Source organism: Cyanistes caeruleus, chromosome 19, assembly GCF_971803275.1.
Source record: "Cyanistes caeruleus chromosome 19, bCyaCae1.hap1.1, whole genome shotgun sequence".
NCBI lineage: Eukaryota > Metazoa > Chordata > Aves > Passeriformes > Paridae > Cyanistes > Cyanistes caeruleus.
This window is the reverse complement of record NC_141719.1, coordinates 10,559,562-10,581,819: the sequence shown is the minus strand read 5'-3', so window position 1 is coordinate 10,581,819 and position 22,258 is coordinate 10,559,562. Positions and strand designations below refer to the sequence as shown.

Genomic DNA, 22,258 nt, shown 5'->3' with positions numbered 1-22,258 from the left:
TGCTTGGGATGGGTTTGGCATGGGGACAGCTGGCCCTGGCAGGGCTGGCACAGGGCGCTGCACAGCCACTCAGGAGGATCACAGAGGTGTCCCCAGTGCCTGGGGAAGGGACACAGCAGCACCCCCAGGGCTGGGTTGGGGTGTGAGGGAACCCCCAAACCCCATCGTGGCATAGCTCACCCACGGGTGGGTTCAGCCTCCCTGGGGAAGGGTCCTGCTGGGGGGACCAGCAGCCACAGAGAGCCACCTGTGTGATGTCCCCATCACTGTGACGGCAGCTCGTTAATGATTAATTAAGGGGGGGGTGAAGAGTTGGGGTGGCTGCCGGTTCCACCAGCAGGGCTGTGTTTACCCGGCACTGATAACCCAGCCCGGGGGCTGCTCCTGTGGGGACACAGGGCTCTCCAGCTGCCACCAGCCACCCTGCTGTGCCCTGCTCCACGGCTGGGGACACTGGGGGACACACTGGGTGCCTGGCTGTGCTCAGCCACTGGCTTTGAGTGTCCTGGGTCACGGAAAGGACAGGAGGAGCAGGAGGACGTGACTTTCCCAGCCTCTGCTCGACCCTGCTGTGACAAAAGAGGAAATGTGACGTGGAAAGCGCCGGTTTATTCACACCAAAGAAAATCAGGATGCAAAGGCCAGGGAGCAACTGTGGGGTCAGGGGGCTGTGCAGAGTCCCCCACTTGCCACCCCAGGAGGGAGGAGAGCCCAAGAGAGCTGCCTGGCTTGGGGATAGTGGCCTCATCCCTGCAGCAGCTCTGGCATGGAGGGGAAAGGAAGGCACAGCTGGAGCACACTGACCTTGGCATCCTCCTACTCTTTCTTCTGCTTTTCCTGCTGTGCAGCTGCCTCGCCCTCTTCACTCTGAAAGACACCTGATATTCACCCTGTCCCCTGCCCTCGGTCACCCTGCCATGGTGGCCATTGTCCTGCCCCCTTTACCTCTTCGGGGACTTCCATGCCCCTCCTTCGCCGCTCTGCCTTGATGTTGGAGAAGAAATCTGCTTGGGCCTGCTTGAACACCTCCTGGGGATCCTCCTGCTCCTCTGGCTTGGCCCGCAGCCTCTCCTGCTCCCGCAGCAGCCGCTCCCGATATTTGTCCTGCAGGACCTTCTCCCGCCTCGCCTCCCGCTCGAACATCTGTGGGGAGATGTGGGGCAGAGGGGCGTGGGGGGCACAGCAGAGGGCTGCAGGCAGAGTGTGGGGCTCGGCTGGGACCTGGCACATACTGTGGAGGTCAGGGTCTTCTCGTTCTTCCGCATGGTGCAGAGGCCTGGGGAGATCTCCAGGAGGGACACGGTGCCCTGCCTGGTGCCACAGCCAATGATGCGCCCGTTGTCCTGCGAGCACAGGCTGAGCAGGGGATCGTTGGACACCTGGGGACAGGGCACAGCTGGGTGGTGACACTGGGCCTTGGGGTGATGCGAGGCTCACAGAGGTGCTGGGGACTCACCCTGAGGCTGAGGGAAGGTTCTTTCTGGTGGAAGAGGAAGTCCCAGATGTCCAAGGTCCCGTCCGACCTCGCGGTGAAGAACACAGCTGGCTTCACGGGGCTCCAGCACGCGTCCAGCAGGTAGGAGGTGTGGTACCTTCCAGCAGAGCCACCCCTGAGCCACGCTGGCACTGCCCTGCCTCGGTCACTGGCCCATCCCAGCACTCAGACCCCACTGCCACCCACCCTGAGCATGCTCTGACACCCTGGGGATGATTTCTGGCCCATTGACACCTACTTGGTCTCCATAATTGATGATGAATCCATGAGCTCCTCTGTCCAGATGCGAGCAGTCCAGTCACCAACTGACAGGAACACTTTGGGGAAGAAGGGGTTCCTGGTCACTCTGTAGACAGCCCCGATGTGGCTTCTGAAGATGTTGGCGATTTTCTCGGGCGGTGTCTTGGCGTCACGGTTGCAGGAGATGATGATGCCCTGCTCTGTGCCCACCAGGAACTTGGTGGGCTGGGGTGGGAGCAGGAGGGTGCAGCTGTCAGCAGGATGGAGACCCCATGGTGTGGAGGGCAGCAGAGGATCCTGCTGCAGCCAGAACCCTGACACCCACCACCACTGGGGGTTTAGGGACTGAAATGCCAGCAGGATCCCCTGTTTTTGGAGCACATCAACCCCCAGTTCTTCTGAGGGCATCTGGCCTTGGGCTGTGCTCTCAGGGGTGACCAGACACTGCCCTGTGCCCAGCTGGGCTCCTCCTCCTGCCCAGGCTGGGTGTGGGCACAGGGACACTCACCAGGACAGGTGCAAAGTCCAGGGAGCTGGCACCCAGAGCTGCCTTCAGCTGATCTTCCCGGGTGATGTCCAAGATCAGCCTCTCGCTGGGCTGAGACATCTTGCGGATGTCCCACCACAGGACCTGTGGGGACAAGGTGAGGCAGGAGCTCTGGGGACAGCTCCCAGCACAGCCAGAGGTGCTGGCAGTCCTGGAGCCCGGCAGCTGCCCCCTGCCAGCCTGGGACACCTGGATCTTGTGCTGCTGAGGGGCAGAGCAGGCACAGGAAGCTCTTTCAGAACCCCTCAGGAGCTGCTCACCCCTTGCCCTGTTCCAGCTCCTCACCTGCCCGTCGGTGGAGCCTGAGAAGCACTCGGTGCCCGTGCGGGAGGGCAGCCAGAACGCTCCGTACACGGGGTCCCTGTGGCTGAACTCCACAGGGGTCATCTCCATGGGCAGCCCTCCTTTCCTGGTGTCCCAGTACACTGGGAAGGAAAAGAAAAGCCCTTTCCCAGCTCCTTTCCTTGTCGTGTTTCTCCCACGGTCCAAGCTGGAACAGGGAGCAAATCTCACCCAGTGCTTCCCAGAGACCGTCCAGAGTGGTGGGAGAGGTGGGAGCACAGCACCCATCCTGCTCATCCCCTGGAGTCATCCATCCGTCCATCCATCATCCATCCATCCATCCATCATCCATCCATCCATCCATCCATCCATCCATCCATCCATCATCCATCATCCATCCATCCATCCATCCATCCATCCATCATCCATCCATCCATCATCCATCCATCATCCATCCATCCATCCATCATCCATCATCCATCCATCCATCATCCATCCATCCATCCATCATTCATCCATCATCCATCCATCATCCATCATCCATCCATCATCCATCCGTCATCCATCCATCCATCCATCCATCATCCATCCATCCATCCATCCATCCATCCATCCATCCATCATCCATCATCCATCATCCATCCATCCATCCATCATCCATCATCCATCCATCATCCATCATCCACCATCCATCATCCATCATCCATCATCCATCATCCATCCATCCATCCATCATCCATCCGCCATCCATCCATCCATCCATCCATCCATCCATCATCCATCCGCCATCCATCCATCCATCCATCCATCCATCCATCATCCATCCATCCATCCATCCATCATCCATCATCCATCCATCCATCATCCATCCATCCATCCATCATCCATCCGCCATCCATCCATCCATCCATCCATCCATCCATCATCCATCCGCCATCCATCCATCCATCCATCCATCCATCCATCATCCATCCATCATCCATCCATCCATCATCCATCATCCATCCATCCATCCATCATCCATCCATCCATCATCCATCCATCCATCATCCATCCATCATCCATCCATCATCCATCCATCATCCATCCATCCATCATCCATCCATCCATCATCCATCATCCATCCATCCATCCATCCATCCATCATCCATCCATCCATCATCCATCCATCCATCCATCCATCCATCCATCATCCATCATCCATCCATCCATCCATCATCCATCCATCCATCCATCCATCATCCATCCATCATCCATCCATCCATCCATCCATCCATCATCCATCCATCATCCATCCGTCATCCATCCATCCATCCATCCATCCATCCATCCATCCATCCATCATCCATCCATCATCCATCATCCATCCATCATCCATCCATCCATCCATCATCCATCATCCATCCATCAATCCATCCATCCATCCATCCATCCATCCATCCATCATCCATCATCCCGGCTGGAGCAGAACTAACCCCCCTCACCTATCTGCCCGTTGTAACAGCCTCCCAGCACGTGATGCCAGTCCTTGGGATTGTACTCCAGGGTCACCACAGGGGACGAGGGCTTGAGGACGAGCTCTGGCGTGTAGGGTTTTTCTGCCAAGGAGGGATGAGTGAAGAGCAAAGGGTGAGGGCAGCCCCCCAAAAGCAGCCCCCAGCCCACCCCGTTCCCTGACACAGCCGTGCAGGATGAGGTGCCCATGTCACCTCATCCTGGGGTGACATGGAGACAGACCCCCCCAGTACACAAATCTGCATTGTCACCCCTCTTCTTTGTCCTTTTCACTCCAAAATGCATCAGGCGTGAGCATGTCCAGTCTTGGACAGATCAGGGCAGGTCTCACCCTGGGCTCCTGCTGCCTCTTTCTTCCTTCATTGCCAATTGAACCACATCAACACAAGATCCTCATCTGAGGCTCCAGGCTCTGCTGCCTGTCCCGGCTCCAGGGCCGTGGAGTGGGATTTTAGTGATTATTTCCCACCTTCCAGCTCCTGTTTCTCCCTGTTTCTGCACTGCTGTGAGGGCAAAGCAGGGGGCTCCCCCCGTGACCCTCCCTGGGGTGCTGCAAGGCCTCATCCTGCTCTCTGAGACACAAAGTGCTTCCCTGAGCTCCTGGTGGGATTGCCCTTACCCAGATCCCAGATGTAGGAATCAAAGTTCATGTCCTTCCTGCTGTCCTGGAAGTCCAGGGTGCAATAAGCCACGGCCACTGCCCTGTTGGCGTCGGGGTGCCAGGAGAGGTGCGTGGCCATCCTCCTGGGCATGTTGGGGTCCCTTTGGGGAGACACATCAGCCAGGACAGGCCAGTTGGCAAATCTCTGGGATGAACATCTCCCTGAGGGAATTGTGGGAATCACAAGGAAACCAATCTGCAGCCCTCAAGCCTTGAGTGCAGGAAATGATTCTCCTAGGGGGCTGGGCGGGGGGAGAAGAGTTGATGATTTCATCGTCTTTCCAGTTATACCTTTCTAAAAATCCTATCATCTTACTGGATATCTGACTCCTAAACACCCCTGATGTGGAAATTAACCTTTGAGGCACCAAAAATAAGAAGGAAAATCCAGAAGTGCCATCAGGAGATGCTCAGAGCTGAGTCTGACCCTGGTTCCCAACCCCAAATCAGCTGGGCAGGGCGAGGGGCAGGGATGGAGTGATGGAGCAGGGAGGGCTCAGCAGGTCTCTCCACCCACAAACAGCACCAGAACCATCCCAGACTCACTGGGATTTAACTCCTAAAGTTTTCCCACTTTCTGTGAGGGTGGTTTGACCTCTGGTGAGTCCCCCCAGCTGTGCTACCTGAGGACATTGATGGTTTTGGCTGAGGGCTGCTCTTGCTCCTCATCTTCCTCCTCCTCTTCCTCCTCAAAATATTCCTCGTAGATGTCAATGCTGTTGTTCTGTCTGATGTAGTGCTCCATCAGCTGCAGGGACAGCATGGCCATGTCCATGGGGGGCTCTGGGGGGCTCAGGGGGCCCGGGAGGGATCAGGGCAGGGTCTTACGGAGCTGAGGCGCTGGACACTCCTGGTGTAGACCTCTTCCCTCTCCACCTCCTCCCGGTAGCGCGTGGTCAGCTCCGAATTCTTGGGGTCAATGTGCTTGGGCCACCCCCCCTCCACATGGTTCACACCCTTGATGGCCACCTGCACCCGCTCCGTGTTCACCTGGGCATGGGGACACGCAGGGCTCAACAGGTGCCTGACACACCTTGTCCCCTCAGGCCGGCTGCCCTCCACGTGCCTGACATCCTGGGATGTCCCCTCCACCTTCTCTGTGTCCTCCATACCTCGTGCAAGGCCATGACAGGGCCCTCCTGCACCGCAAAGTCCACGGGGTCCTGGGGGATGAAGTCTTCAGCCAGGCTGGGGTCGGGTGGGATGTCCACGGTCACCTCAGCCAGGAAGTCCGAGAAGCTGCAGGGCCGCCCGAACTCGCTGCGCTTCCGCGTGTACTCGTACTTGATCTCCATGGTGGGAGGGGATGGGAAGGACTGGGGGGCCTGGGGATGGAGGGTCCTCAAAGGGAGCCCCAAAAAGGAGTGGGGGCCTCAGGGATGGAGAGCTCCAGAGGGGATGGAGAGTCGTGGGGAAGCCTAAAAGGGAAAAGGGGCCTCAGGGAGGAAGAGAGGGTTCCAAAAGAGAGTGGAAGCTTCTGAGAGGATCCCAGAAGGGAGTGGGGTTTTCAGGGATGGAGAGATGGATCTGGAAGGGAGTGGGGATCTCAGGGAGCTCCAAGAAGGAGCGAGGGTTTCAGGGATAAAGGGCCCCAAAAAGGTGTGGGAGCCTCAGGGAGATGCAAATGTGAACAGAGACCCTGGAGAGGAAGGATGCTGAAAGAGATGGAGAACCTCAGCGAACCCCAAAAGGGAATGGGCTCTCGGATGGAGGACCCCAAAAGGGCGTGGGATCCTTTAGGGTCCCAGAAGACGGTGTGGGCCTTGAGAATGTCCCAAAAAGGAACAAAACCTTCAGGGAGTCCCAGAAGGACCCCAAGGGAATGGGAATCTCGGCAAACCCCAAATGTGAGCAGGGATCCTGTGGAGGGAGGACCCTGAGAGGGCCTTGAAGGACAGCGGGAGCCTCAGGGAGCCCCAAAACGAAGGCGAGCCGCAGAGAGGGAGTGCTGAAGCACCCAGGGTAACGAGAGACCCCGGTGGGGCCCGGTCCCGTCGGGGCCTGACCGGGGACGCGTCGCCGTTGCCAGGCAACGCCTTGAGCACACAATCACGTGACACAGGCACTGCCGTCACGTGACACACTCAGCGACGCCCTCCCCGAAATGGCGGCTAGCTCGGCGTCACGTGACCGCCGCCATGTTGGGAAGGTCAACTCAGAGGCGCCCCAAACATTGATTATCCCCCCAAAAAAACCCGCACGAGAGAGATTAATTTAGTCCAAGTGTTTATTATCTTTTCCCCGCAAAGGGCACATACAAATCCAGCCGGACTCCAGCTCCCAGCTGGAGTCCTTCAGTTAGTTCACATGCGGTTACAACAGCTCTTCTACCAGTACCTTTACATGGAAATGTTAAAAGCCAAAAAAATAAAATAAAAAAATCCCTCGGGATTTTCCCCAAGGGGAGGGATGCTAGTCACGGGGAATATGGAGAGGGGGACTCGGGGGGGGATGTCCTGGCCCTGGGTGGGGACGCAGCCACTGCCCTGCGTGCACCCTTTGGGGGTGTGGGTGGGATGGGGCAGGGGGTCCATTCCTGCTCCAGGGGGAAGGGGCCTTTCCTGGGGATCCGTGTGCCAAAGGGCAGCCCCAAAGGACCTTGTTCAGCTTGTGCTGCTCTCTCGGCTCGTCATCCTGGGAATTGGGGATGAGCACCCAGGGGTGGCAGGTCCATGTTGTCCCTTCCCAGGGATACCCCAGCAGTTCCTCTCCCAGGGGATCTGTGAGCACTCCAGGGCTGCAGGACGAGGGGAGCCTGCCCCCGCCCACACCTGCCCTGGGGAGCCAAAAAGAGCCTAAAGCCACCCAAAAACCTGCTAGAAACACCACTGCAGTGACCCCTGTCTGGAACAGAGCCAGCACCTCCCACAGCTCCCAAATCCTGGGGGGCAAAGCGAAGGAAAAGCAGCAAGGCCAAGACATCCGTAATTCCTGGGCCTGGGAGCGCTCCCTCTGGCCGGGGGGCAGCGAGGGGGGCACGGGGAGCTGGGATAGCCGGGAATGGGGGTCGGGAAGGGGTTGGGATCACTAGTGGTTGGTGCTGCATTGCTACGGGAGGCAGCGTGTCCCGGGATTTGTGCTCCAGAACATTCCCGAGCTGGCGCAGGGACGGGAGGAGACACCGGAGACCCCTCCGTGCTCCCGGGAGCCCGTAAGGCAGCAGGGTGTGGGTCTGGGGGGCTGCCGAGGGGAGTGGGGTGCTGGGGGGCTCCAGGCTCGTCCTCCAGCCCCCGCCGTGTCTCCTACCACGCCTTCTCTCTCCGGGGTCTTTGGTTTCCCGAGCGGAATCTCCTGCTAGGCCGGGAAGTCGCCGCGGTGCCGGACGTGCTCATCGGTGACCGCCAGGTACGTGGCTCTCATGCTCGGGGAGTACTGGGGGGCCACACGGGGGTCAGCACCCCAAAACTCCCCAGCCAGCCCCTGCGCTGCCCCGTGGGTTAATCCCAAATTAATCTGGGCATGGAAAGGCTCAGAGCCTGCTCTCAGTCTCTCTGAGGGCTGGGGGATATAAAACCACCCCCCTCAACAAACCAGGACCCTTCAAGCCTGTCCAGCTCTGCTTCATCCCTTCCCACGTTCATCCTCCACCTTCCCAGCTCCAGCCCAGCAGCAAATTCACCCCAAATCTGCCCGCGGGGTGTGTCTGTGGGAGACCAGCAAACCCAAGCCTCCAGACCCTCCAGGATCGCATTCCTCCAGGATTTCACAGCAGGGAGCATCACCCCAGCCAGGCATTAAGGAAGATTATTTTGAGTTTGTTATTCTGGACTCGAAAAGTCTTTCCTCAGGGATCTGAATCCGGGGTAAATTAGACTATTCAGGGCTGGGAGAAGCGCTCCAATTAATCCCCCCCACTCGGGAGGAGGCTCTCGCCAGCTGCCAGGTCTGTGAGATGGGATCCAAGCCTCCACCTGATTGAAAAAATCACCCCTGGAGGAGGGGGGCACAGTATTCCTGCCATGGCAGCATTCCTGGAGTCACATCCTGACTGGGAGGAGTTTCACCGCTCCAGGGATGGAGATGGGGACCAGCATCCCAATGTGTGGGAGCTGAAAATCCTGGAATGTGGCTGGGCACAAAATGTGGCACAAAATGTGGCCCTCTGTCCCCCCTCCCTGAGCTCTCTGCATCCCAAAAGCCAAGCAGGAAAAGGGGATGAAGGGAGGTGTGGAAGGGTGAGGAGGAGGGGAGAACCTCCAGGATAAGCCCCAGGATAAGGAGGGAGAAGGAAGTGGCTGAACTTACTCTTGATGGGCAACTTAGCTCCAAAATAATGGATGCAAAAATTAAAAGAAATCACAAAAAAAAAAGAAGAAAAAAAAAAAAGAAAAAAAAAAGACAAGGAATAAAAAAATAAAGCAGCAATACCAGACAGGGCAGGATTAACGAGCAGGGAAATGGGAATGTGAAGGGACAGACTGCAAGGAGTGTCCTCTGAGAGCCAGAATGGAGAGGAAACACAGGGGAGGGAGGGGAGGGTTATTTTGGTGTCCCCCAGCATGTGGCTGTGCCCCCTCCCCATGGGTAGGCAGGAACTGAGTTAGAGCTGGGCAGGGGAGCCAGGGCAGGAGGGACCCAGATCTCCCCTCCCTGTCCCACCCCGGCCAGCGGCTCTCGGTGACCCAGAGCAGCCACCCAAGGTGACCCCCCCGGGGTGTCACGAGGATTTGGCCTCTGTTGGCCATCGTACCGTGGGGGGAGGAGAGCCTCTGCCGATGAGGGGCACGTTCTCGTAGCGGGGGTTCCCTCCGAAGAGCACGGCCTGGTTCCTGGGGGGCACAGGCAGACCCCCGTCACCGCCCGTGCCCAGCACGGCTCCCTGCCCGCCCCGGGGGCTCGGGGGGTCTCACATGTACTCGGAGACGGGGGCGTTGGACACGGTCTGTGCCGGGGGGTGGAGGCTGCTCTGGCTGCCCAGGCTGCTGCTGTAGCTGCAGAAGCTGCGCAGCTGCCCCCGGGGCGGGCGGTGCGTGGCGATGCGCCGGGCCTGAGGGTTGAAGGGGTCCTCCTCGTCCATGTCATCGTAGTCCCGCTCCCTGTGGGGACAAGGTGCTGGCACAAGCCCTGGCTCCCAAAGGCCGGCTCTGTGCCCACGGTGAGGGCGGGGGGCTGGGGCAGGGGTCTCACACCCACCGCCCGGCCAGCTGCTGCCAGGCGCGCGGGGCCGCGCAGATCACCGTGGAGAAGGCGGCGGCCGCCAGCAGGGAGAAGAGCCCGAGGTAGAGCAGCCCCTCCACGCCGTCGTAGCAGATCCCGATGAGGCCATCCAGGTAATCCTGGCGGGACACGGGCAGGGAAGCGCTGCTGGCACCGCAGGGGGACCCCAGAGCTGGTCCCCAGCCAGCCCCCCCTCACCTTGTGCAGCCCCCGGCAGTCCAGCAGGGCCGTCAGCTGGTGCAGGCTGCTCTCTGAGGAGTTGAGGAGCTGCTGGACACCCAGAAGGTCTTTCTGTGGGAAAAGGGGGGTCAGGCAGCTCTGGGGAGCAGAAGGAGGGATGGGGATCCCTGTTCCCCCATCCTGTACCTCAGCTGTTGGGAAGAGGGGCAGTGCATACTGGATGAGCCCCTGGATCTGGATCTGCATGGTGGTCAGCGAGCGCTGGAACACGGTCAGAGCCTGCAGGGGGGAGTGGGGAACAGTCACAGACCCCTCCCCAGCCCCAGGACACCCCCGGCCCCAAGGGGGGAGTGCCCCCTGCCCCTGTACCTGCTGGAAGGGGCTGCTCAGGCTCTGGTCACAGTACAGGTAATAATGAACCACCTCTGCAGAGAGAATGGGAACATCAGCAGGAGCATCCCAGGGCACAGGGAGCTGTTGGGGACACAGTGGCAGTGGGGGGCACCGGACCCCTGGCTGTGTTTTGGGGTCCTGCCTGTGCTCACCTCACAGCCAGCTCTCACCTGCGCTGATCTCATCGTCTGTCTGGTTCATGATGAACTTGTCCGGGGCCACGCAGAAATCGCTGGTGCCCTGTGGGGACAGAGGGACGTCCCTGATGCCCACAGCGCTCGGCACAGCCCCAGCCAGCCCTTCCCTCCCCTCCTGCCCCACTCACCACCGCGGCCGCCGTGTCCACGGCCAGGGAGGCCCAGGTGAGGACCAGCATGAGCAGCCCACAGCACAGCATCCTGCAGGGAGAGCGGGGAGCACGAGTGGGGAGCATGGCTGGGGGTCCCCACGAGCCCCACGACCATCCCCGGGGTACTCACATGACCAGGAGGCAGCGGGAATGCTTGGCCAGCCCCAGGCAGGCCAGCAGGCAGACGGTGAGGACGAGGATGAAGAAGAGCAGGTAAGCCAACCACCTGTGTGCAGAGGAAGGCTCTGTGACACACGGCCAGCTCCCCAGCCCTGCTGGGACACCCCAGAACGCTGGAGCTCACCGGTAATACTCGACATAGGCCACCTGTCCCGACAGCTCGGTGAGGTCAGCGCTGACGCCCCGCCAGGCCGGCAGCCCCTGGAGCTGCAGGGCAATGCTGCTGGCCAGCTGCTGGGTGAACTTGAGGGTCTGCACGTAATCCCCCCGCGAGGCCAGGAGCTCGTTCAGCCGCGCCAGGTGCTGCTCCAGCTCTCCCTCCATCTGCAGCGTGGTGCTTGCAACCTGCGGCCACCGGGATGGTCAGCACCCACCAGCCTGCCAGAGCTGCCCCCATCCCTGGAATGCTCTTTCTTCCAGCCCGCTGCGCCCAAGCTGGATCCATCCTTCAGAACAGCCCTGCCATGGCCCTGACCCGGCCCTGCCGGCCCACAAAGGTCCCATTCTGTGGGGTGACGTCACCCTCCCGCGCTCGGCACGGCACAGCCAGCCCGCGGGCTCGGCCCCACGTCCCTCCCTGTGCTTTTACCAAACCCAGCACAGGGCATTGATGCACCCTGGGGACTGCAGCCCTACCAGGGAGTCGATGCCAGTGAGGGTCTGGTTGGCGTGGTCCAGGGCATAGAGCAGCTGGAAAACCCCGTCGTTGGTCTCGCTGTTCCCATAGAAGCCGATGCCAACGGCCGCGCTGTGGGCAGAGAGGGGAGCCCGATGAGAGGGGAGGGACACGCTCACCCCGCTGGACAGGGGACACTCCCCGGGGTGTCCTGCTTTTGGGGCAGGGCAGAGACAAAGAGTGGGACAGGGACAGCGCCACGATGGGAACTTGCTCCTGCTGGTGGCCAGGGGACAGCCGGAGCCACTCCGTGGGCATGGTGGGTTGGAAGCTCCTCCTGCCAAACCCTGAGAGATTGAGGGCAGAGGGGCTGGGCCAAGCAGATTAGGGGGATCCGCTGGAAGCGCCGTGGCTCCTGATTAAACCTTCGGCTGGGAGCTGAAGCGGCTCCAGGCCCTGTGGCGAGCTCCCTGCAGCTGCTGCAGAGCTCCCCACGGAGCTGGGATGGAGCTCAGAGCTGGCTCCGAGGACAGAGGTGCCCATGGCCGTGTCCTGAGCACGTGCCCACACGTGGCCAGTGCACACGGTGCTCGCCAAACCCCGGTACAACCGACAGACACCGGCCAGCTAACGGCCACCGTTAGCCCTTGCATGGCCACCAACGGGCTGCTGGGGGGGTTCAGAGCCCCCGGGAGCTGCAGAGTGGCTCTCTGCCGTGGTGGGGGGGCTGGGGGAGCTCGCTGAGCTCATTAGTGCTGTTTCCCTGTCTCTCTGTTTCCGTGCTCCGTGCGAGGCTCGCAGGCAGCCATCTCGCTCCGCCCCGGCCAAGCGGCCCCTTTGTCTGGAGCGAGGGTCGTGGCCAGGCAGCCAAAGGGGCCCGTGGCCCATCCTGCTCCCCCCAGGCCAGCAATGCCAGGGGACACTCGGGACAGCTGCCCTGAGGGTCCTCCCAGCCGTGGCTGTCCCGAACCGAGGTGGGCTTGGACAGCCCCCAGAGCGGTGCTGGGTGAAGAAGCGTCGTCCCCTTGTCTAATTGTTGTGGCTGCAATTAAGGTCGGGCACAAGGGAGCTGCCAGCTGGGTCACGCTGCCGCCCGCCATCTGCTCTGGGCTGGGATTAGTGATCGGCCACGTTCCCGCCCGGGATTAGCCGGGAAGGCGGCACAGCCGTGACGGGGACGGGGATGGGGCTGGCCCGCAGCTGGTCCCTGGGGCTGCCCCAGCAGCTGCACGGGAGGAGGCAGGGATGGAGCGCATTTAATTGAACAGATCTAATTAAAGCGACTCGCGGCTGGAGCGCAGAGTCCCCTCGGTGACAGGGGGACAGCACCGGGTCCCTGTCCCCGTCCTCACCAGCAGATGAGCCCGGCGGTGACGGCCATCCAGGTGACAAAACACGAGTGGGGCCGCTTGGTCTCGGGGTCCTGGTCCCTCTTGCAGCAGCACAGGCAGATCAGGTACACGATGAGGAAGAGGAGGTTGAGGCCGAGGCACACGGCGGCCACCAAGCCCAGGAAAAGCAGCGACTGGAAGGAGAGAGGGGACAGTCATCAGCCGTGACCCGCTGTTGTGGCCGGGATGCGGCCGCGTTCAGCCCCACGGGACTGTCACGTGCGGAGGAGGAAGTGTCCCTTGTCCCCATCCCTGTCCCCATTCCCACGCAGGGCCCCCGAGCCGCGGTGGCCGAGCCGGGGGGTGCAGCCGCCGCTTGCCGGGGATGTCGGGGCACCGGGACCCGGCGCTGTGCCCCCTCCCCATGCGGGGGTCACGGCGGGCCGTGCCGGGGCGCCGCGGCGGGCCCGGGAGCGCGGGGCAGGGGCTCCGGAGGAGCGATGGAAGCGCCGAGGCCGGGAGGGGAGCGGCGGGGCCGGGGGTGCCGGTACCGGCTGGCCCGGGCGGGGGGGGCCGGGCGATGAAAGGCGCTTTGTGCGCCGTGAGATCAGAGCCGGCGCCGGGAGCCGCCGGGAGCGCGGGGCGAGCGGGACCCAGCGCGGGGAGAGCCCGGGGGGCGCGGGGGTCCCGGGCCGGTACCTGCTGGTAGTCGGGGTCCTGCGGGCGGAAGGTGCTGGGCACGGGCTGCAGGCTCGGGCCGCGGTGCGGGAGCCCGTGCAGCCAGGCCGCCCACCAGGGCGCCAGGTAATCGGCACGGGCGGGCCCCATGGCGGGCCGGGGTCGCCGCGCTGCCGGGCGGGGGGCGGCGGTGCCGCCACGCCGCGGGCTCTGCCCGCCCGCCCCGGACCCGCCCCGGCAGCCACCCACCGGCACCGGCACCGCCCCCCGGGCCCGCCCCCGCCAGCTGCGCCGCGTCCGCGGCAGGGACGCCGCCAGCGGGACACCGCGCCCCAAAGCTCCTGCGGGACGGGCACCGCACCCGGTCGGGCCCCGCTGTACGGGACACCGCGCACAGGACACGCCGCTGGCCCCCTGTGCCAGCCCGGGCCGGGCCATCCCCACCTGTCACCCCACCAGCAAGGGGGTGGCTCAAGGTCTGGTGCCCAAAGGTACCAGAACCGACCCCCGGGCTCCTCTGATGGATACAACACCAGCCCCACGACCCCCAGAATAGCCCCGAGAGCCCTGGAGTGGGGCTCCAGGGCCAGGAACAGCGATTTGTGAAACACCAAACGTGACATTTCCAACAGTTTTTTATTTATTTTAACAAACACAGAGAATCCAACAGGTACCCAGCTGATCCCGGCTCACTTCAGCTCCTTCACGGCCAGACCTGGGGAGGAGAGAGAGGACGTGGTCTGAGGGGGGCTCAGGAATGGAAAAGGGGTGCCTGGAGCCCTCCAGCTCCGCATTGACACCCAGCACTGACCCAAGGCACTGGTGGTGACACCAGTTCCAGGGACACTGGGAACTCTGCAGGGACACTCCCACAGCCCCTCTCAATCCCAAGCATCCGAGATTCCCAGGATACCTGGGGGCAGGGACTGCTTCAGCTTCTCAGCCTTCTCCTTGTCGGTGATGACCAGGGTGTAGAGGTACCGGCTGCAGCGCACCTTGAACTTCACATTGTCCTTGTTCTTCTTGATCTTGACAGCTGTGGGGTGGAGGGGACAGCAGGGACACCCCAGTGTCATCCCTGGGGAACCCAACCCGCTCCCTTCCCCGTGCAGAAACCTCCAGCTCCATCCAGAGCAGGGATGGGGAGGAAAAAGCTCCTTGAGGGCTCTCTCAGTGCTCAACTCTCCCACCAAAACATTCCCGAGGGATCCTGTGACAGCCAGATCCAAACAAGCGGGAAAAGAGGGAAAACTCTTCCCGTGTTGTTGAACAGTGAGACGAGGCAGCGCTTCACCTCAATTATCCTCATTTTGTGGTGGCAACAAAAATCCCCCGTTGAGGATGAATCACCCGTTGTGAGAGAACTCCCAACGTTCAGCATCCTGCAGAGCAGGGGGATATTTGGGAATTGCTTCTGGTGAACTGTGCCTGAGGTTTGGCCAAACAGCCCAGGGTGCCTGGGAACACCATTCCCCAGGAGAGCCCAGCCCGGACCCCCAGGAGGGACCTCGGTCACTGCCACAGCCACACCAGGTCACCCCCAACCCCTCGGCGTTCCCAAGCCAAGGAGCTCCTCAGTGTCCACAAGGATGTGCTGGAGCATCCCACGCTCCTGCCCCACTCACACTTGGCATCCTTCCTCCGCGCCGTCAGCAGGAAATCCTTGATCTCCTCAATCTTGCGAGGCTGCAAAGCCAAACACAAAGCCGTGGAATCACGGAATGGCTCAGGCTGGAAGGGACAGCTCATCCAGCTCCAGCTCCTGCGAGCAGCAGCAGCTCCCGGGCCTGCAGCGCCTCCAGGGATGTGCACTCCGCACATTCCCAAAGCTCATTCCCCAGGACCCCCAAATCCACCCCTCCCTCACCCCCGGGGACCCGCACCCTCCCCTCCCTCACCCCCGGGGACCCCCCGCAGCCCCCCGGGAACCCCCCGCAGCCCCCCGGCCGCTCACCATGGTTCCAGCCCGGCTTCGGTTGCTCCAACCTGCGGCAGAAACGAACCAAGATGGTGTCAGCGCAGCCCCCCGCCAACCGCCTCCCCCGGCCGCCATCGGGTCCCCCCGCGCCCCCTCCTCCCCCGTGCCCGGCCCGGTGCCGCCCGGTGCCGCCAGGCCGCGGATGGCGGCGGATCCCCCGTCCCCCCCCCCCGGGCTCCCCCGGCCGCCATCGCCCACCCGCAGCCGCTGCGCACACACCGGAAATGAGAGCGGCACTTCCGCATTCGGGCTTTTATTTCCTACGGCGCGGGCGGCGGCCAAAAAGCTCCCGATGGCGGTGGCGATGATGGCGATGGCGGCGGAGGCTCAGGCCGCAGGACGGGCGGCGGAGGCCGCGGAGCGGATCCCGGGCACCTCCAGCCTCCCGGAGCCAGCCGGGCACGGGGAGCCGCCCGGGCTGCTTGCGCTTTCCCGAGCCTCGGGATCTCTCCGTTCCTCCGCAGCCCTGCTCCCGGGAGATGCCGGTGCCCGGGTAGGGCTGTAGTGGAGCGGTTTCACCACAAGAGAGAGCTTCAACCCCGCCGAAAGCCCCAAAACCATTCAAACCACCCCAAAACCATTCAAACCACCCCAAAACCCCGGGCAGAATCCTTGGGGATGGGTGGCGAGGGGCAAGAGCGCCATCCTGTCGCTGTCCCCGTCCCTAAGGCGGATTTTGGGGGGATGCTCCCCAGGGATGCTGGATGGGGTCACCACCCCCAGTAGCTCCCAGTATCACCCCAGTCCCGGTTACTGGGGTGAAACCCACAGCTGCCAGCCCAGGACTCCCACCCAGGAGGTGATTTTAGGGTGGGATCCTTCTCCCCCGCCACCAAACCAGCTTTTTAATTGTTTGATTTACTTATCTCCTCTCTGATGGGCTGATCTACTCCGCTGCCTTTTAATTGCTCCCAAACTCGAGCGGTTTTTCATGTTTTAAGAAATGCTGAATGGTGTAATTAAACCCCTGGCAGCGTAAATCAGCGGCGCGGGAGGACGACAGCCCCGAATTAAAGCTTTTGGCATAACAATAAAACTAAACTGGCATGAAAAGTGCCCGTTTTGGCACCAGCGCTGAATGCTGATGCCGAGGGGGGCTGAGGCACCGTCCAGGCACCCCAAAATCCCCGGGGTTTTGTGGCATCGTGGAATGATTCGGGTTGGGAGGGAGATGAAGGCTCTCCCTGTTCCTTCCACATCCCTGGAAGTGTCCAAGGCTGGGTTGGACGTTTTGGAGCAGCCTGGGATAGTGAAAAGTGTGGGGGTGGAATGGGATGAGTTTAGGGTCTCTTCCCACCCAAACCATTCCGTGGCTTCATGATCCCTTCATTTGTGCCATTAATGAAGATATGGAATGACACAGGTCCCAGTGAGGACCCTGAGGACTCTGAGCCATTGACCACGACCCTCTGGATGGGGACATTCCAACCAATTCCTTATCCATCCACAATCCAGCCATTTGTCTCCCAAAATTGCCTCACCATGGGAGCGGGGGAAGGGGCTGGGTGTGGGGTGCCCCCTCCCCTGCACCCCTGGAGCAGCATCATTCCCACCCTTCCCAGGGAAATGAATCGCTTTTCCTTTATTAATAATATTTAAAGCCGAGTGGGTGCCTAAATCAACAAAAATAATTCATGAGAGTCATTAGCTCCTCAAAGTCAGGCTCTTTTTACGACCGACTTTAAATTAAAAAAAAAGAAATTAAAAAAAAAAAAAATAAAAAAAAATCCCAACCCCAAACCCCACCACGTTCGGAATCCGCAGCTTTTCCAAGACATCAAATGCGTTTCCTGCCGCCTCCCCCCCGGCCCGGCTCCACCGCCAGAGGAAATTCAATTAACGGCCTTAATTCACCCTCCGACTGCCAGTTTTAGATTAAAAAAATCCTTCGGATTCTGCTCGGGAAGCGCCGTGAAAGGATCCGGGGGGGAGGGTTTGAACCTCGTGGTTTGGGGGTGCTGTGAAGCCCCTTGGTGTGGGGTTTGGTGGACGGGTCAGTGAGGACCCTCCCCCTTCCTCCTCCTCCTCCTCCTCCTCCTCTTCTCCAGCATCTCCAAAGGCTCCGGGAGCTGCGAGTCCATGGAGTCACATGGAGGAAAAATGAGATTCCAAATGCACCCCGAGGTTTTCCATCTTTCCAGCGCCCCTCTCCTGGCACCTGCGGCTGCTGCTGTCCCCTCTTGGGGACCTGGTGGCACAGCTTTGGGGTCAACAATTTTTGTCGGGTTTTTTTTGGTTCTGCTCCATCCCCGGATCCTGGGGCAGACAGAGATGAAGAGGGTGGAAGCTCCGGAACACCCCGTGGGTCAATTATCCATAATTAACCTGTCCTTAATGGAGCTGCAAAGAAGAGGAACCTCGGCAGGGCTTTGGGGCTGGGATGGCACCGGTGGGACAGTGAGGGGGGGTCCCTGTGGCAGCTGCCGGTGCCCCCCACCCAGCGAGGTCACAGGAGAGCCAGGGAGCAGGGAAAGGGGGGAAAGGAGGGAAAGGCCAGGCTGGATGTGACTTGGAGCAACCTGGGACAGTGGGAGGTGTCCCACAGCAAGGGATGGAGCTGGCTGAGCTTTGAGGTTCTTCCAACCCAAACCATTCCAGGATTCTGCTCTCAGTTTCGGGGTCCCACAGCAGGCTGGAGCAGGAGGTGGCTCCGTCCTCGGGAGCAGGGACACCCCACGGGTGCCGTGCCCCACTTTGGGCTGAGTTTGGGGACACGAGAGGCTGAGAGACACGGCTGGGATGTGACAGATGGAGCTGTGCACCCCGACACAATTCCAGGAACATTCAGCCTGGAAAAGACCTCCAGGACCGAATCCAAGCTGTGTCCCATCCCCACCTTGTCCCAGCCCAGAGCTCTGAGCGCCACCTCCAGCCCTTCCTTGGACACCTCCGGGGATGGGCACTCCAACCCTCCCTGGGCAGTCCCTGCCGATATCTGAGCACCTTTTCCATGGAGAAATTCCCCTGAATTCTTCCCAACACGTGTCTCCGCGTCCCCACACTGTTCCAGGGCGGTGGCACCGCTGGCACCGCTGGCACCGCTGGTTTGTTCCTCCAGCCCCCGGTGTCCCTCGGAACAACGGCTGTGCCTGGAGGTGGAGGTGGGAGCTGCCAGAGGGAACAGGAGACACGACAGGACACGTTCACTGGAGATTCGGGGCACAAACTGCAGCAGGAATTGATTTCTCCCCCAGTTTACTGGAATTTCTCCCCCCAGCTCAGAGGAGAAAGGTGGATTGCCCTCTCTGCCGTGTGCTGGGAGCATTTATCACTACCAGGGGCAGGAATATCTCCCCTGTCTCTCCCTATTTCCCTTTTTCTCCTCTTTCACTCTCATTTTCTCCTCGCTCAGATCTCCATGCAGGGCCCCGGCGGCGCTGCCGGGAGCCCATCAATCCGCTCCTAACGCAGCTCCCCCGGCCCCATCCATCAGCCCGAGCATCCGGAGCTTCCTGGGCAATCTGGGGCCCAAACCAGCCCATTTGGAGGCTCTGTCATATTTTCTCCGTCTCTTCCCCTTTTGTTCCGTGTTTGTGGAGGACAAAGGCGGGCGCAGGCTGAGGGGGGAACAGGCAGAGCTGAATCCCAAGAAACAAAGCGCCTGTTTTCATGGAAATGCCCTGGAAAGGAGGCTGCAAATTTGGGGAAGGGGGAGCACAGGGCTGGGGAAAGGTCTGGGAGGGAGCTGAGTTCAGTGTTGGCACCGTGGTGCGGCCGGAGCAGGGAAAAGAAAGGATAACTGGGCTGGAAGTTTGCCTGCAGGCATCGGGCACTGTTTGAAGCTCTGGAATACAGATAAATTTTTTAATTAGGGATGGGTTGGGCCGGATCCTGCCCGGGCAGAGCATCCAGACGGGAGCCAGAAGCAGCAGCCGGACGGGGAGCGGCTCCTGCTTTGCCTCCAATTGTTTTGGGGGGGGCTGGGAGGAGCTGGAGCCAGGGGGTGACACCCCAATGTCACCCCCTGTCCCCCTCAAAGGGGATCTGTCCCGGCTGGGGCACAGGATGCCACATGAGGTGCTGTGTCCCGCCCCCGTGTGTCCCTCACATGTCCCCCCGATGTCCCCAGACCCAGCGGGGGTCACCGATAGTGACACCTGACACACCCAGGACCTGATGGGATGCAGACCCCCACCCATGGGTGCCGGAGGAGGGGGTGCCGTGGCGGGTCCTGGCGGGTGCTGGCACCACGGGGCACGGAGCGGGCAGTGTGTGACACGGACGGGTGACATCCGTGGTGGCACCTCCGGGTGAGGAGGGAGCAGCTCCCTGTCACCCCTCTCGGCTCCAGCCGAATTTGGTGTCATCCTGCAGAGGAAGATTATGGTAATTTTCCTCCCCCCCCTCACGCATAATTTTCCGACCGGGCTGCAGCAGCGGCTGTGGGAGAGGCTGGGTGATGGGAATGTCATCTGCGATTCCATTATCTCCTCCTGCCTCCCTGCTTTCTTTTTCCTTGTGAAACCTTCATCAAAATCTGTCGATCTAATTAGGACAATTACAGCGCGAGGACAGCTGAAACCCGCCCAGAGCCGCAGCGGCGACAGGGGGCACCAGGCTTTGGGAGGGGCTTTGAAGGTTTTTTTGGGATTTGGCTCTGCAGGGGGACGGATGGGATCGGGGGGGTCCCAGCCCCATGTCCTGTTGGGTGTTGGTTTTAGGGTGCATCCCAAGAGGATGGGAGTGACCTCAGAGGTCCTGCCGGGGGACAGGGGGGCTCAGGTGACACCTCTGTGTCCCACCCCGCTGGCTGTCACCACCTGCGGGGGTCTCAGCACCTCTCTGGGGACAGCCGCCACCCCTGCCCGTGTCCCCCCGTCCCCGGTGGGTGCCGCTCGGCGAGGGGAGCCCCGGTTCTCTGCAGCTCCCGGATCCTCATTGGTATTCCAGGGCCGCGCCGTGGCAGCTGGCTGGATGGGAGCGGAGTGACAGCGGTGACAGGTAACGCCAGCCTCGGCGGCAGCCGGCGGCTTGGCAGCCAGGCCACAGCTCCGCTGGCCACCCGGAGCCGTGTCCCCACCCCGGGATGTGCCCTGCTGGATGCTCCGGGATGGGGGAGCTGCTCCAGGGGGATGCTCCACCAGCCACGGGCACAGCGAGGACAGAGCTCCGTGTCCCCGCGGTGGAATAAGCCATGGCAGCATGGGGAGAGCCCGGGGGATGGATGTCCCAGGATCCGGGCTCCTGAGCTCTGCCGTGGGCGCAGCAATGTCACCCCGGGGATGCTCCACCAGCCTCGGGGACGGCGGCAGCGAGGGCACAGCTTCGCCGGGATCCAGATCCGTGTCCCCGCGCTGGGATGTGCCACTGGAGGACAGGGACAGCCCCCGGGGATGCTCCAGGCCCCCGAGCTCTGCTGTGGGTGCAGCGATGCTCAGCCCGAGGCGCTGGGGGAGCTCCGAGCGGGGAATTGGGGAGCAGCCCCTCGTGCCGCACCAAGACGGGGACAAAAAGGCAGGCGGGGACATTCTGTGACCCTGCACCCATCCCGGGGGGGCCCGGGGGGAGGGACACGGCGGGCAGAGCCGGCTGCACGGGCAATTAAGGGAAGTGCCAATTGTCAGCGCCGGTGATTAACGCTGCTCCAAATCCGCATGAATATTAACGGCCGACACGGCCCAGGCTCCCGCGCCATGAATTCTGGATGAATCTTAAGATAAATCGTTTGGATAACTTAGCGGCAGCTGTACTCCCTCGCCACCCGCTGCCTCCCAAAATCAGCTCACGTCAGGCGAGAGGAGCCGGCACGGACCGGGAATCGCTGCCGGGAATGGCTGCTCGGGGCTGGAATGGGAGAGCAGGGGACAGCGGGGTGCCCAGGGCTCCCCAGAGGCGAAGGCAAAGGGTCCGCGGCTCTGGCGCCTTCCCAGGAACTGGTGACAAATCCTGTCACTCGCCACACTGGTGTTGTCTTTGCAGGGAGATATTTGCTTTGCCTCGGGGGCTCCTTCCCGGAGGGATGGCATTTGTCACCGGCGTTATGGATGCAGCGCGTCCCCTCTCCTGACACCGCGTTCCCATCAGCGGGAGCGCATCCCGCTCCTCCAGCCCTGCCTTGAGCATCTCCAGGCCCAGGTGTGGAGATCCATCTTCCCTGCGGGGACCTGCCACGGCCCCGGCCCCGCTTCCCATTGGCATTCAGCCGCCGGTCCGAATGCAGCGGAGCCGCCGCCGCGTCCTCGGGGGCCGGAGCCTTGATTGCATCCTTGTGCTTCCATAAATCAGCCCGGGGAGCCTGGCAGCGCGAGGGGGGAATGGCAATGCCACAGGCAGGGGACGAGACAGCAGCTGTGGCACTGGGGTGGGACTCCGGGACCACCCTGTCCCCGGGATGGGATGTGAGGACCAGGATCACCCTGTCCCCAGGATGTGACACAGGGACCACCCTGTCCCCGGGATGGGATGTGGGGACCCGCCTGTCCCCGGGATGGGATCACCCTGTCCCCGGGATGGGATTCGGGGACCCCCTTTTCTCAGGGATGGGATCACCTTGTCCCTGGGATGGGATTCGGGGACCCGCCTGTCCCCGGGATGGGATCACCCTGTCCCCAGGATGTGACACAGGGACCACCCTGTCCCCGGGATGGGATGTGGGGACCCCCTTTTCTCAGGGATGGGATCACCCTGTCCCTGGGATGGGATGCAGGGACCAGGAT

General features: G+C 61.6%; 3 protein-coding genes across 6 annotated transcripts; all 3 read right to left on the bottom strand.

The window, feature by feature from the left end:
* Window positions 1–589: 589 nt before the first annotated feature.
* DNAI2 (dynein axonemal intermediate chain 2) lies at window positions 590–6,956 on the bottom strand. The gene is made up of 12 exons (XM_023945726.2): window positions 5,853–6,956; window positions 5,569–5,730; window positions 5,364–5,488; window positions 4,699–4,841; window positions 4,049–4,162; window positions 2,568–2,707; window positions 2,244–2,366; window positions 1,734–1,960; window positions 1,457–1,592; window positions 1,233–1,379; window positions 946–1,143; window positions 590–867 (listed from the first exon to the last, which is right to left on the bottom strand). Exons 1-12 carry the CDS (start codon window positions 6,033–6,035, stop codon window positions 817–819), a joined length of 1,749 nt encoding a protein of 582 aa, XP_023801494.2. The 5' UTR covers window positions 6,036–6,956; the 3' UTR covers window positions 590–816.
* On the bottom strand, window positions 6,950–13,854 carry TTYH2 (tweety family member 2). 4 transcript variants are annotated; one of them, XM_086857662.1, is made up of 15 exons: window positions 13,646–13,854; window positions 12,968–13,140; window positions 11,636–11,747; window positions 11,124–11,344; window positions 10,950–11,045; window positions 10,796–10,868; window positions 10,641–10,710; window positions 10,447–10,502; window positions 10,264–10,356; window positions 10,096–10,188; window positions 9,874–10,016; window positions 9,591–9,776; window positions 9,431–9,509; window positions 8,986–9,003; window positions 6,950–8,112 (listed from the first exon to the last, which is right to left on the bottom strand). In XM_086857662.1, the coding sequence occupies exons 1-15, from the start codon at window positions 13,772–13,774 to the stop codon at window positions 8,035–8,037; spliced, it is 1,620 nt and encodes a 539-aa protein (XP_086713788.1). In that variant the 5' UTR covers window positions 13,775–13,854; the 3' UTR covers window positions 6,950–8,034. The 4 variants fall into 4 exon arrangements, with proteins under 4 accessions (XP_086713788.1, XP_086713790.1, XP_086713789.1 ...); XM_086857664.1 differs by having other exon boundaries at window positions 8,986–8,998; XM_086857663.1 differs by lacking the exon at window positions 8,986–9,003.
* A 387-nt stretch (window positions 13,855–14,241) lies between these two features.
* Window positions 14,242–15,839, bottom strand: RPL38 (ribosomal protein L38). The gene is made up of 5 exons (XM_086857178.1): window positions 15,801–15,839; window positions 15,579–15,610; window positions 15,250–15,310; window positions 14,538–14,660; window positions 14,242–14,339 (listed from the first exon to the last, which is right to left on the bottom strand). The coding sequence occupies exons 2-5, from the start codon at window positions 15,579–15,581 to the stop codon at window positions 14,314–14,316; spliced, it is 213 nt and encodes a 70-aa protein (XP_086713304.1). The 5' UTR covers window positions 15,582–15,610; window positions 15,801–15,839; the 3' UTR covers window positions 14,242–14,313.
* Between the last annotated feature and the right edge of the window lie 6,419 nt (window positions 15,840–22,258).

Coding starts and splice junctions, on each gene's coding strand:
- DNAI2 (XM_023945726.2), bottom strand. CDS start 6,035: ATGGAGATCAAGTACGAGTACACGCGGAAGCGCAGCGAGTTCGGGCGG. Junction 2,367..2,567: donor CAGGCTCCACCGACGGGCAG/GTGAGGAGCTGG, acceptor TTGTCCCCACAG/GTCCTGTGGTGGGACATCCG. Junction 1,961..2,243: donor TGGACTTTGCACCTGTCCTG/GTGAGTGTCCCT, acceptor CTCCCACCCCAG/CCCACCAAGTTCCTGGTGGG.
- TTYH2 (XM_086857661.1), bottom strand. CDS start 13,774: ATGGGGCCCGCCCGTGCCGATTACCTGGCGCCCTGGTGGGCGGCCTGG. Junction 13,141..13,645: donor AGGACCCCGACTACCAGCAG/GTACCGGCCCGG, acceptor CTCTCCTTCCAG/TCGCTGCTTTTCCTGGGCTT. Junction 10,189..10,263: donor CCCTCTTCCCAACAGCTGAG/GTACAGGATGGG, acceptor CTTTTCCCACAG/AAAGACCTTCTGGGTGTCCA.
- RPL38 (XM_086857178.1), bottom strand. Junction 14,661..15,249: donor GCGGAGGAAGGATGCCAAGT/GTGAGTGGGGCA, acceptor TCCACCCCACAG/CTGTCAAGATCAAGAAGAAC. Junction 14,340..14,537: donor GAAGCAGTCCCTGCCCCCAG/GTATCCTGGGAA, acceptor TCTCCTCCCCAG/GTCTGGCCGTGAAGGAGCTG.